The sequence below is a fragment of the Narcine bancroftii genome, chromosome 4 (assembly GCF_036971445.1).
Source record: "Narcine bancroftii isolate sNarBan1 chromosome 4, sNarBan1.hap1, whole genome shotgun sequence".
In the NCBI taxonomy this organism is placed as follows: domain Eukaryota; kingdom Metazoa; phylum Chordata; class Chondrichthyes; order Torpediniformes; family Narcinidae; genus Narcine; species Narcine bancroftii.
This window is the reverse complement of record NC_091472.1, coordinates 53,345,643-53,359,798: the sequence shown is the minus strand read 5'-3', so window position 1 is coordinate 53,359,798 and position 14,156 is coordinate 53,345,643. Positions and strand designations below refer to the sequence as shown.

Sequence of the window (14,156 nt, the reverse complement as noted above, 5' to 3'; positions counted from 1 at the left end):
AGATTAATTCCTTTAACAATGGATAATAAAATTCTATATACATGGTCCTGTAAATGGATCAGATATGTGGAAGATTGTTTTTTCCAAGGGCAACTAATATCATTTGAACAGTTTAAATAATATATTATTCTTAATAATACACTTCAGCTATTTTCAATTAAGAGCTTCTTTCAGAGATAAATTAGGACCGTCCATGATGAAGTGAAATGAAGATTCTGATTTGAAATGGGAACACAAAGTTTACATTTGTAATGTATTCCTTACTTCAATCGAGCACTCCTAAGCGAGAGTTATATAAATCAAAACATGGATGGAATCAGTAGTGATAAGAACTGGTCCAATTTATGTCAGGATTGCATAATCAATACAATTAATGTAAGATAGAGATTGGTACAATGGAATTTTTTGCATTAGCTACATCTTGCCCTGCAGAAAGTGTATAAATTAAATTTTAATACATCAGTTGCACATTTTAGATGCAGTGAAGAAACAGGAACTTTTTTTACATTCCACCTCGTTGTGCACCGAAGTGAAACCCTTTTGGGAAAATTTAAGAATTTTATTTAATCAAATTTTTGGGAAACAATTGTTTCTTTTAGGAAATACTGTGGATATAAAATCTAAAATGAAACTGTCCAAGTATCAATTAGAATTTCTTAAAATTGCCAGGAAATGTAATGCAGTTACTTGGAAGTCTGATTTCCCCTCTGGATATTGCCCGATGGAATCCGGAAATCCATAGTTGTGTTGCCCTGCAGAAAATTATTTACAACTTGAGGAAGTAGTATAACCTGTTTTTGCAGGTATGGCAGGATATTTGCAGAATACAGGGTTGAATATTTAGGGACATCTGTTCCTGAGTGCTATGTCTTAGAGATCTAGGTAAGAAAAGGAATTAGTTCCTATGAACTGGATACTGAATCCCAACAGTTTCTTCCTCCTTTGTGTAATGGAATATATGGGAGATAATTTGGTAAAATTTATGTAGGTTACATACATTTACACATTTTAAAATATCTTATTTGAAATACTGAAGAATTCATATTCAGTGAACTTTACAGAAACTATGGAGAATGCTATGCACATTTCACAAGTAGCTGTTAATTGAAATGATATCATCAAATGAATTGACTGGTGACAGGTCGTCTATGTTGAACATTTTTACTAGGCTTCTGACCTTTCTGCAAAGTGCACAGAAGGGTCACTCCTGAGAAGTTTGTTTACCTAAAACAACAGATGGGAGCAGAAGGCTAATTCCTATTGTTTGCTGGAGAAGGTCAGGGTTTTGCGAGTGAGAGGGTCACATGGGCTTTCTAGCAGTTTGAGAGAGAGAGCGAGAAGGATAAAACAAGTTCTCTCAGCCAGTGTGACACTGGAAGACAGCTGAACAGTGCAAGACAGGAAAAGCTTGTTGGAACTGAAACAGAAAGCTCCAGAGCAACGGATGGCTGGAAATGCTATCTGTCTGATGTTTCTCTTGGAATAAGTGAAACAGAAAGGAACTCTGCGTTAGCCTGAAAGAAAGAGGTAATCACCTAGAGAACCCTGATGGGGCAAGTTTCATCAGCAAGACATTGAGGAAATTTGGAACAAATCTCTGCACACCTCCAAAGAACCTTCCTGAGTGGTAAACATTTACCTGTCGAGCGCCAAAGCCTGGTGAACTTTATACATGTTAAATTCTGTGCACAGTATAAGAATTGCCTGCAACCAGTGAACTTGGAAGAATGAGCAGTGAGATTGAACTGTGAACCAAAGAACTTTTCTTAAATTTACACACACATTACATACACATATGCTTAAAATTAGAAGGGGATTTAATTTGGGTTAGTTAAGTTAATAGAGGTAAGTTAAAGTTTGATTCTGTTTTCATGTTTAAAGATAATTAAAAGCAACTTTTGTTTAAGTAACCATTTGGTATGGTGAATATCTATTGCTGCTGGGATTGGGGCTCCTTTGTTACAAACACAATTATTTTTTCATATCTATCTTTTCTCTATTTCAGGGCTTTGTTTGGGAGAGAAGGGGGATGGGACTGTTTGAAGATATGGACAACTTGTACCATTGATTTTTTTTTTCTCCCTTTCATTTCAATTGAAGTAATGGTGGTTTCTTGATGCATGTTGTCCACAAAATGAAAATAAAGTATTAAAAAAAAAAACCACATGGGGGCATTTAAGAGACTCTTGGACACATGACTGAAGGAAAAAAATAGAGGGTTATGTGGTAGGGAGGGTTTAGTACTTGTTTTAAGTTGGGATTATATGGGTCAGCACAACATCGAGGGACAAAGGGCCTGTACTGTGTTGTATTGTTCTATGTTCTACAAGCAGCAGGAAGGTATTGCAGGAGTTCCCTGCAGTTATAACCCTCAAACAGATGTACTGTTTGGGATACTGTTAGGGTATCCTCAGGTGAAGGCAGCAGTAACTGAGCACATGACACTGTGGTTGTCTGTGCTGCACAAGAGAGCAGGAAAAAGAGTTGCAGAGCTATAATGGTAAGGAATTCTATTGTATGGAGGATTGATGAGTACATTGTGGCCAAAAACTCCTGGTGGTGATTTGCCTCCTGGGTGCAAGGGTCAAGGATGTTTTGGAGCAGCTGCAGGAAAAAATGGGGATGAGGTTCTTTCAGCCAAATTTAAGGAGCTCCAAGATCTTAAATGTTGTAATCTCGGGAGGAGATCCCAAAGATCCACAAATCTGAGACCGTGTCCCTGGACCAACTCTTCAGCCATGCATTCATCTGCCATATCTTTCTATTCTTACCCTTGCTGGCATGTGGCTCCCCTTGAGGTCTTGATGTAGAGTTTCCTTCAACACCCTCTATTTACTCTTCACAGTCTCATCCCTTTTCCTGTGTATGTTGTATCTCATCTTGCCGTGAACTCAATCAGAGATGTTTCTGACTCTGGCATTTGGGAGGCAACATGCCATCTGGGAGTCTTGATCTTGTTCATAGAATCTCCTGCCTGTTGCCCCGAACTAAAGAATTCCCTATTACTATCACTCTCCTCCTATCTCTCGTTTCTTCTAAGCCGCAGAGCCTGACTCAGTGTTACAGATCTGGTTACAGTGACAATTCCCCCCAAAAGTATCCATAGATGGTACCTTTGTTATTGAGGGGAACAGCCGTCGCGATCCCTGCACTTACTGCCTATTCCCTTTCCTAAGTCATCCAGCATCTTGGATATGACTGCCTCCCTATAACTCTTCCCATCAGTCCTGATGTACTTGATAGAATGAGAGGAAATCTTGTATAAAATTATGAAAGGCTTGACAAGATTGAGACAGGAAAGTTGTTTTGACTAGTAGGCAAGACTAGAACCTGAGATGGTCTAAAGATTCAGGGATTGGTTTAGGAAAGGGATGAGGAGGAGTTTCTTTTCTTGAAGAGTAATGTATCTGTGGAATACTCTGCCCAAGGAAGCAATTGAGGCTGCCTTTTAAACTCTACTTTGTATATAGATATTTTTTAAAGGAGATAGATTGTGGAAGTAGTGTGGTCACAAACACTTCACAAAACAGATCCCATTTAAAATGGCAGAGCTCTGCTCAAGCCAGACAGTCCATGCTCTGAAAGTCTTTGCAAAAACTTTGAAGAATGCCTACAAGGACTTCACAAGTAGGTGTTAATTGGACATGCTGTGGAGTAATGGATTGTTGTTTTGGAAAGCAACAGATGAACGAACTCGGAAGATTGTGTCTGGTGCTACAGTCTGTTCGAAGAAGGTCATGTGGTTTTGCAAGCAGAGAAAGAGAGAAGACAAAACTGGTTTCTGCAGCATGACAAGCCGGCAGCTTGTTTAAAAACTCCATTTTAAGACAAGTTGAGTTCTGAGTTCAGCCTGTTGTGGTCCATTCAAGAGGAAATGGCTGGCTAGAGTGTTTCATCTGAAATAAGGGAAGCAAAAAGGAACTCTGGTGACCTGCAGAAAAAGAGTATCATTTGGAAAGCCCTGAAGGGGCAAGCTTCTTCGGCAAGACACTGAAGTAATTGATGGAAGTGAATTAGTTTGTGTGTCCAAAGAGCAACAAATCTCTCTGAAAACTGACAAGAACCTTCCTGAGCCTGGTGAAAATTCATAAATGTAAAATTCTGTGCACAATATAAGAATTATCTGATACCAGTGAACTTGGAGGAGTGAGAAGTGAGATTGGACTGTGAATCAAAGAACTTTTCTGAACATGCGCCTAGAATTAGAAGGGGGTTAATTTAATAGTAATAAGTTAAAGTTTGATCCTGTTTTTATGTTTAAAGAAAATTAAAAACTACTTTTATTTAAGTAACCATTTGTCTTGGCAAATTTCTATTGCTGCTGGGTTTTGGGGACCCCTGGGCCCATAACAGAGGAAATGTCCACAGAAGCACCCAAACTCACTATGTTTGCTGGATCTGTACGGTGCGCCATGGGCTTCCTCATCTTCTTAAAGAGATACTGCATGAATATTAATTTAAAAATGCATGGAGTTCATTTTAGCCTGTTTACCTGAGGGAGGAGAATGGCTGGTATGCCCTGTCTTGTTGGCAGGATGGGCCAACCAGAGATGACAGCACAGTGATAGGCAGGTGGGAAAGAATGGCTATTGAATGCTCACATTTGTAATGTAATATGTTATACATCATAGTGTCATTTTCCCCTTCTTGAATATGTACTCCTCATGTATTGTTTACCTATAATATGATTAATAAAACGAACGAAAACTAAAGAATGCTCAAATTTGACTCAAAACACCATGATGCTTCATGACATCAAGTTAAATATGGACAATGAGATCTGATTGCCACTGACATTCATCTCTGAATCAGTTCTCCCACTGTGAACAATGCTTAGAAAAAACATCATGTGAGAGCATAGAATGTACCCTGGAGACCTCATTGCCCATCATCAAAAGTGGCTGGGTGGAAACTGATGGAGCTGGTTGAGTTTTGAAGGACTGGGTTTGTAGAAGGTAGAAAGGAAACTGACGAAAGGGAAAAGCCCACATGTTGCATGTTCATATTTGCATTTATAGAAGTGGTGATTATATAATTCTTATGGAAATCGTATCATCTCAGTACTGAGGACCTGCTTCATGCAAAATGGGATATTCAGAACATATGAGAGAGAGCTCAAAACTGCATCTGTGAAGAGGTGTGGATCATCAGTTGCTGCAGAAATAAATACAGTACCTCTATAATATGTAATGTCATCATTTGGCATATTTGTCAGCTGTTACTTCTTCAGCCTGCTGATCAACCTTGGTTCAGTGAGGACTCCAGAGGCTTGTAGAAGCAGCAGCAACAATGCCTAAAAATAACGATAATATCATTAACAACTCCTCAGCAAGTGAAGCATTCAGTAAGACCTAAACAAAACTTGGTTTGGGCTGATAAAATGCCAAACACTGTAAAAATGCCAGGCAGTGACCATCTCCATGGCTGTTATCAGTACCTTGGAGAGGGCCACTATTGACCAGAAACTGAAGCAGGACAGTTGATTCTCTCTGCCACTATTGAAGGGTGATAGCAGTGTGTATCATCTACAAAATGCCGCACAGTTACACATTCAATCGATTCCATCAGCAGTTCTCAAGCCAGTGACCTCAACAACCAAAACGTACGTGGGACCCTTGCTTGCTGCTTGCTTACCAGATTGGATACCATTGTGATTTGGAAATTTATTGCTTCATTGTTAGAGTCCAAATCCTGGAACTCTAATTATTAGTATTTTTGGTATGCATTCACTAGAAGGACTGAAGCCAAGTGTGGGACAAGAGGGCACAACTCCATTTAAAACAGAGAAGTGGAGAAATTTATTTTGCCAGGGAGTGGTGAACCTCTGGAATTTGCTCATGTGGGCAGCTGTGGAGACCGAGACATTGAGTGTATTTAAGGCAGAGATTAATAGGTGACTGAATAGTATGGATATTAAAGGAGAAGAGCAGGGCTGAGTGGGAGAATGGATTAGTTTCTTAATGGAATGGCAGAAAGGACTCTATGGGCAAAACAGCCTACATCTTCTCCTATGTCTTATGGTCTTACAATTAAGATGGCAGTTCACCACCAGCTTCTTGAGGTCATAAAGTGATGGGCTTGCTGGTGAACTGCAGCTGTCAGTAATGAATAAAAAATGTAAAGCTTGTTTTCTTTCTCCAGATGTCAGATGCCTGGTGAAACCCTTAGTTCAGTAGTTCTCAACCTTTTTCTTCCACTCACATATCACTGTATTTCCTATGCCATAGATGCTCTGTGATTAGTAAGGGATTGCTTAAGGTGGTATTTTGGTGGAAAGAAAACGTTTGAAAACCACTGGTTTAATCGTGCATAATTGACTAGTTATGTTCAGTTTCATCAACTCCAAAGGAAATTGGCCAATGACAATTTTTCTCAAGTAAAATATTTCCATAACGATGGGTCTAGAGCAGTGATTCTCACCTTTTCTTCCTACTCACATTACACCTTACACGATCCCTTACTAATCACAGAGCACCAATGGCATAGGAATTACTTAAAAGTATGCAAAAGAAACAAAGGATGAGAAACACTGCCTTAGGTTTTGGTAATTTACTGGTAATGAATTGTCAACTTGTGTAACACAGTGATAATTTTTTCATTGGATTTGTTCTTGAGCAATTTTTATTTTGTAGAGAAACTCAACCATTTGAAACTGAAGTATCTTTTACATTGACATGGTTTTCATGTGACTATTGTGCAGTATAGTTGTTATACAATGCCTTCCATGACTGGATAAAGACTCATTTTTCCTTTATTTGTCTCTATGCGCCTCAGTTTTACATGTATAATCAAACAATTCAGATGTAATTAAAGAGCATATTCCAGATTTTATTCAAAGTTATTTGTATACATTTTGGTTTGACCATGTAGAAATTACAGCACTTTTTATACGTAGTCCCCACATTTCAGAGAACTATAATGTTTGGGACACTTGGCTTCACAGGTATTTGTGAGTACTCAGGTATGTTCAATTGCTTAATGAGTGCAGGTGTAAGAGAGCTAGGCTTGCTTCAAAGCTTTTGATCACCTTCGGAGTCTGTTGTTGCCATTTTTCTAAGAGGACCAGAGTTATGTCAATGAAAGTCAAATAATCCATTATGAGGCTGAAATACAAGAATAAAACAGTAAGGGACATTACCCAAATCTAGGAATGTCAGTAAGAAGAAAGAATATACTGGTGAGCTCAGTAATTGTGAAGGGATTAATATTTCAAGGAAGACAGTCATTTTATGACAGAAGAATTCTCATTATAATGAAGAAAAATCCCCAAACAGGTGTCCAACAGATTAGAAACATTGTTCAGTACACAGGTGTGGATGTGTCAATCACTGCTGTCCTCTGAAGGCTTCAGGAACAGTAATACAGAGTCTACGCTCTAAGATGCAAGCCATGGCAAAGGTTGTATGGTTTGGATCTTAAGCAGTTCTTTACGTCTCCACACTTCGCTCTTGACATCACTCTAATACAAGTTAATCTTGGTGTCATCTGTCACAAGACCCTTTTCCAGAATTCTGCGGGCTTTTAAATACTTGGCAAACTAATCTGGCCATCCTTTCTGTGGCTTGGCATCTTGCAGTGTAGTCTCTGTATTTCATTTCATGAAGTCTTCTGAGGACAGCAGTCACTGACTTATCCACACCGGCCTCCTGAAGAATCTTTATAATCTATTGGCCGTATATGTTTAGGGATTTTTCATCATTATTATGTGAATTCTTCTGTCATCTGCAGTGACAGTCTTCCTTAAAATATCAGCCCCTTTACAATTACTGAGCTCACCAGTATGCTCTTCTCAATGTTTCAAACTATTGATTTTGTTAATCCTTAGGTTTGGGAATATCTCTTACTCTTCTTTTTCAGCCTCAGTGGCTTATTTTACTTTCATTGGCACAACTTTTGCTCTCATGTTGAAAAATGGCAACTACAGGCACCAAAGGTGATCAAAAGCTTTGAAGCAATTAAATATCCTTGAATACTCACAAACACCTGTGAACAAAAATGTCCAAAACATTATGGTGCCCCAAAATGAGGGGCCTATGTATAAAAATTGCTGCAATTTCTACATGGTCAAACCAAAATGTATACAAATAACCTTGAATAAAATCTGGAATGTGCACTTTAATTGCACTTAAATTGTTTGATTATAAATGTAAAACTGTAGAGCACAGGGACAAATAAAGGAAAAAAAAAGTCTTTCTCCCAAACATAATGGAGTGCACTGTATTTGTATGAACTCCATTTTAAATGTTCAAAAATGTTTATATTGCTATTGAAATGCTTTTTCCATAGATATTTATTGATCGTGATCCTACAGCATTTGCACCGATTCTGAATTTTCTTAGAACAAAAGAATTAGATTTGAGGTAAGGAAAACATCTTTTCACTTAGTTATGCAATAACCAACCAAAATATGCAATACTATCACTTTCTGTGCTCACTAAGCAAGAAGTAAAGAGAATTTTAGATAATGAAAGTAAACTAACAAAATATTAAAACAGATAGGAAAAATATATACGATTATATGGTGGAAAAGGGTGGGTAAAATGAACATAGGACCCTTGGAAAATTTGAAGACGAATTAATATTAGTTATGTTGCAATGGGCGAGGCATTGAATGACTATTTTGTCAATCTTCACAGTGGATGATGTGGTTAATGTGCCAAAGAGAGATATTAAGGATGCAATAGGATAATTCCTCAATACATTTATTATCACTAAAGAGGTAGTGGCTTTAAAGGGAGATGAGTCACTTGGTTCTGATGAAATGCATTCCAGGATACTGAAAGAAATGGTGGAAGTTATAGTAGAGTGTTTTGCAATTATTTACCAAATTTTTCATGACTGAGCAGGCCCTGATCGATTGTAATGCTGTAACTGTCACGTCACTGTTTAAAAAAGAAAGTAGCCAAAAGAAAGATGATAAAGACCAGTTGCCTTAATATCTCTAGTCAGGAAAATTCTTGAGGCTATCATTAAGGAAGAAATAGCAAGACATCCGGATAAAATTTGTCCATCAGATGCAATAGAAGTGACAGCATTAAATATATGTAAGATTGACTTTTTTCACAATAGGGGAATTAAGGGTTATGGGGAAAAGGCAGGTAGGTGGAGCTAAGTCTTTGGTATGATGAAATGGTGGAGTAGGTTCAATGGTCCAGAAAGCTGGGCCTGCTTCTGTTTCTTGTGTTCCTATGTTCTTTATCCCCCTTTCAAAAATATTTTAAGGTCATTTAAATCTCTTTTAAGATTAATTTGATAGATTAGGTAAATTGTAATTGTTGATATAAGGGCATGAATAACAAAATTATACTTTTTGTTATCTAAACTAGTTTCGTACTTGAGTACTTTGGAGTATGATTGTCTCATGCTGTTTACTACAGGTAGCTTGGTTTCTGACTTCAGCATTTTTGGAAATCCAGCTATTCACTATCTTTAAGGAATTTATAAGCAGGGAAATATTACTGCTCTGTTCATTGTGACTTTTTGAAATTAATCCATTACAACTACTTCTTTAATAAAAAGCTTGAGAAAGGTGTTTCCTTTAAACTGCACTGTTATTACTATAAAACATCACTTCTCGCATGTTTTCCACTTACATTGTGCGTTTGAAAATAATCCCATTTAGGAAGATTTTGGGAAAATATTTTCCAAACTTTATCAATGATTTTCAAGATCAAAATGGAACCATGCCCTTTAGTGGTTTTGGTTTGTTTTTTTTTCCCCTCGTGAACCGGATATATCTCTCTCTACAACCAAGTAGAAAGTTTTAGCTTTTACCATGTTGATAGCCAGATGAGCAATTTTAATGAAATGGAAAGATGACTCTTCACCTACTCATACACAGTGGTTACATGATGTGTTGTCCTATTTAAGCTCGGAGAAAATTAGATAACAACATTAAAGATAGAAAGTTTCAATTTGAAAAGATGTGGGGCCCGTTCATAGATTATTAACATGATTGGATGATTTAAGAAGTTTGGATGCTCCAGATATTCTCTGGCTAGTGTCTGAAGGTCACTATTTGATCCATATGTTTATATCTTGTTTTAAAAATAAGGTAACCTTGATTAGAGAGAGGGGAGAGATTAGATTTGTTTTTAGGATTTTTTTCTTTTCATTCCTTTTATGAAGATTAACTTGTTAAATATGGGTTTTAATTATGGTTGTCATAGATCATATTAAATTTGACGGAAATTACTCTTTGTTTAGTTCAAGGGATTGTCCAATGTAGTTTTACTTATTTTCTCTCCAGAATAATTTTTCAAGAAATATTGTTAAATAAATAATTATGGATAGGTTTTTGATGTATATTTAATTTGTGATATGACCTGTTATTTGTATTTATTGGAAGACTTGGTAGGATTTATGTTAAACTCAATACAAATATTTTAGAAAGAAAGAAAATAATCATACATCCTTTAGTTTCAGCACACATCTACACAAACTAAATTGTGTTATGATAGCAGAATATATTTAGTTTTGTACCACAACCCGAGCTACATCTTAGGTATCAACAACTTTTCAAATATTTTTTAAAAATCCTAGCTAATACAATAAGAAACCAAATTTCAATATCTAAAATTGCAGTACATATTGCATAACATTCAATACTTCAATTTTTAAGTTACTGACTGGTGATTGTACAGGTCAAGTAAAATGCTGTGATCACACAAATCATGTTTTAAAATATTATGCTTTGGACTGCTGACATTTGATGAATCAAAACTCGCTTTATTTTGGAGCTTTTAACGGAACAAAATGATGGCTCTATTTTCACACAGAAGATGTGGAATGAGCTGCCAGATGAAATGGCAGAGGCTTTAGAGGCAGTTGCAATTGCAACATTTAGACAGTTGAGTGGATAGAAAATGTTTAGAGGCATATGGGCTAAAAACCAGCAAATGGGTCAAGTTCGTTCAGCATCAAGGTTGGTCTGAAGGGCCTGTGTATGTGTCGTATATATGACTTTTTCATTGCTGGTCTAAAATATTCAGTTATTGCTGAATGAATCTATCCTTTCTTGGTACTGGAAAAAATAAACTGGGGATTAAAGATAATTAATTATGGATTTGCATCTACTATCTGTGGCTTTTTGGGTAAATGTTGTCATTCACAGAAATGGCTCTTAGTAAACTTTTTTTCATATTCCCCACAAATGTGAACAACCACTGAAATGTTACGTGCATCTTCATTTCTAGGCCTTGTGACATGACCCCTCTAATATGTAAATTAATAGCTGTTTTACTTTGAAGTTGTAGGTAAAAATAATTTGTAGTAAATTTCCTACTTGCTGCATGTGCTCTGTGGAACTTCAGTCAATAGTGTCATCTCCCGAGGCTGCTGAGTTGAAGTGAATTAATACCACCCTGTGTCACAAGTTCCCTGGATCACTTGATCTCTTGCCCATTCAGCTTCCTGCTGATCTGAGCTTTTCAAATCCAACTGCCTGAGTCACTGGAGTGCCAGTTGATGAAGAAGACAAAGATGATATGGTCAAACAATAATCATGGCTTTTATTAGCAGAAACTAACAGTACAATAATGAAAGACAGTGGGTGCATACACAGTTATATACCCAATGGAAGTGTCTTTAATAGTAGAAATAATGCACAGTGAATGTTAGTACAGCAAGGCTAGCTGAAGGGAAGACAGACAGCATAGCAGAGATTCACCACAGTCTCCCCTGGCAGAAGGGTTAAAATCAAAAGGACAGCTGCTAGGTAAAACTTAAGCAAGAAATGCATGGATACCATATTTGGCATTGAGAATTCTCTGACAGCCAAAATATGCCAGAATAAAGCAATCAAAATATAATAAGATGCTTTATAAATACTGCAGCCTCTCGGGTTGTTTACAAATTCTAGTTTATTTTCTCAGAGGAACAGATGCAGGCCTTGTAGGCTTTGCAACCTTGGGAACTGATACAGTTCCTGGGTCTGTAGTGTGGGAAGGTCAGACTTCTGGATCCACTCCAGAATTGCCAGCGTGACGATGCTTACTAGTGGTCACAGGCTGGGGGTGGGGGTGGGGGGGGGGGGGGGGAGTCCAATCTCTCAGGCTCACTCTGAATAGGGGTGTGAGGAAGAGGAAGGGGCGAACCAGGTGGGGCCAGACCTCTTAGGGGTACAGTGTCAGTACTCCCATCTGGGAATTTAACATGAGCATAATTGGGGTTAGTATGCAGTAGCTGAACTGGATGGACTAGAGGGTCCATTTTGTGCATCTGAACATGGCTCTTCAGCAGCACGGTCCCAGGCTCAGATAAACATGCTGGCCAGTCCATCACAGTTCCTGATTTCCTAGGAAAAGCAAACATATGTTCATGAGGTGTTTGATTTGTTGCAGTACACAATAAAGACCAAATAGAATGTAGCGCCTCAGGCAGCACCTCCTGCCACCAAGTAACAGGGTAACCATGTGTCTTTAATGCAAAGTTAACAGTCTTCCAGACTGTAGCGTTAGCCCTTTCGACCTGCCCATTGCCCTGTGGGTTGTAGCTCGTGGTATGGCTGGTGGCAATCCCCTTTTATAGCAGGGCCTGGTGCAGCTCAGCGCTCATGAATGCTGAGCCTCTGTCTGTATGAATGTAATTGGGAAAACCAAAATCACTGAAAATTCTGTCAAGTGTCTTAATGACAGACGCTGATGAGACATCAGGGCAGGGTATCGTGAAGGGAAATCTTGAATATTCATCGATTAAGGAAATGTACATTTTTGTTGTTGGAAGGTAGCGGCCCTTTAAAATCCAAAATAATCCTCTCAAAAGGTCAGGTTGCCTTGATGAGAGTGACCTCCAGAGCTTTAAAGTACTGCGATTTGCATTCTGCACAAACAGGACAGCTTTTAGTCAGTTTTCTAACTTCCAGAGAGTAAGGATGGTTGTTAGCCCTTGTTTAGTGGAATAATCTCGTGACCCCTGGGTGGCACAGTCTGCTATGGATCTCTTTTAACCCCTCAAGCTGAGCACCGGCAGCAGCTCGTGACAATGAATCAGAGGGACCATTTAACCTGCCAGGTCTGTACTGGATCTTTATAATTGTAAGTTGAGAGTTCTATTTGCCAGCGTGCCACCTTATCGTTTTTGATTTTACTTTTGTGTTTAGTACTGAACATGTAGGCTACAGGCTTTTGATCAGTAACCAGGGTAAATTTTCTGCCAGCTAGAAAGTGTCTTCAGTAGCAGGGTGTTTTAGTTCACCTCTGTGTAACGTGCGGGAGAAGAATGCCACCGCTCTGCCCTTTTGATTAAGGGTTCCTGCCAATGCACAATCTGAGGCATGTTTCCACTTGGAACGGGACATACTCATCAATGGACGAGAGTGCAGCTTTGACAATATCAGATTTAATTCTCTTGAGAGTCTTCAAGGCCATTGAAGAGAGAGGAAAAGATTTAGTATCAAACAGAGGGCGTGCTTTCGTAGTGTGGTCACATACCCATTTGCAGTAGTAGGAAAAGAATCCCATACACCTTTTAAGGGCTTTTGCTGAGTCTGGGGGTGGTAACTTCTTAAGGGGAGCTGGATCGGAGTGGATTTTGCCCTTGCGAACAATGTAGCCCAGAATGGGTAGCTGTGTTGCATTGAAAACACATCTGCCCTCGTTAAATGTAAGGTTGAGTTCTTTAGCTGTTGCTAAAAATTTCTTTAGCTTGCTATTGTGTTCAGTCTGTGTTTTCCCACAGATAGTGACATTATCTTCTTATCAGTGGGAGTACTTTTCGCCTTACTCGCTTTAGCGAAGTGGCCAAGTTTCCCACAATAGCTGCAGATAGCAAATCGAGCCGGACACTTCTGACTGGGGTGCCAGCGGTCCGCCCTTTTCTTTCCTTCGGGGTTCTAGCACTCCATGTTCCCCTTCTGGTTTCTAGGATTTCACTGAATCGCATAGGACTTCTCAGTGTTTTGGCTAGAGTGACTGCCCGGTCGTCGGTTAAGGGCTCCATCTCCAGCAGCCTCTGACAGATGTAACTGAAATCGATTCCGTTGACAAAAGCATCCAGCTTCAAGGCATTGTGATGTTGTTGCACATTTCTCCGATTATCAGCTGCTCTGACTTGAGGGTTGCATCCATTTCTGCTAATAAAATTGAAGTGCCAGTTGATGAAGTAGACAAAGACAATGTGGTCAAACAATAATCATGGCTTTTATTAGCAGAAACTCA

At 38.6% G+C, this 14,156-nt stretch overlaps 1 protein-coding gene across 1 annotated transcript in view; it reads left to right on the top strand.

The window, feature by feature from the left end:
* kctd3 (potassium channel tetramerization domain containing 3) overlaps nt 1–14,156 on the top strand; it is a 96,069-nt gene that overhangs the window by 26,687 nt on the left and 55,226 nt on the right. Inside the window, exon 4 of the mRNA XM_069931290.1 lies at nt 8,287–8,360. Coding sequence (XP_069787391.1) covers nt 8,287–8,360 — 74 coding nt within the window. The remainder of the gene's footprint in view (nt 1–8,286; nt 8,361–14,156) is intronic.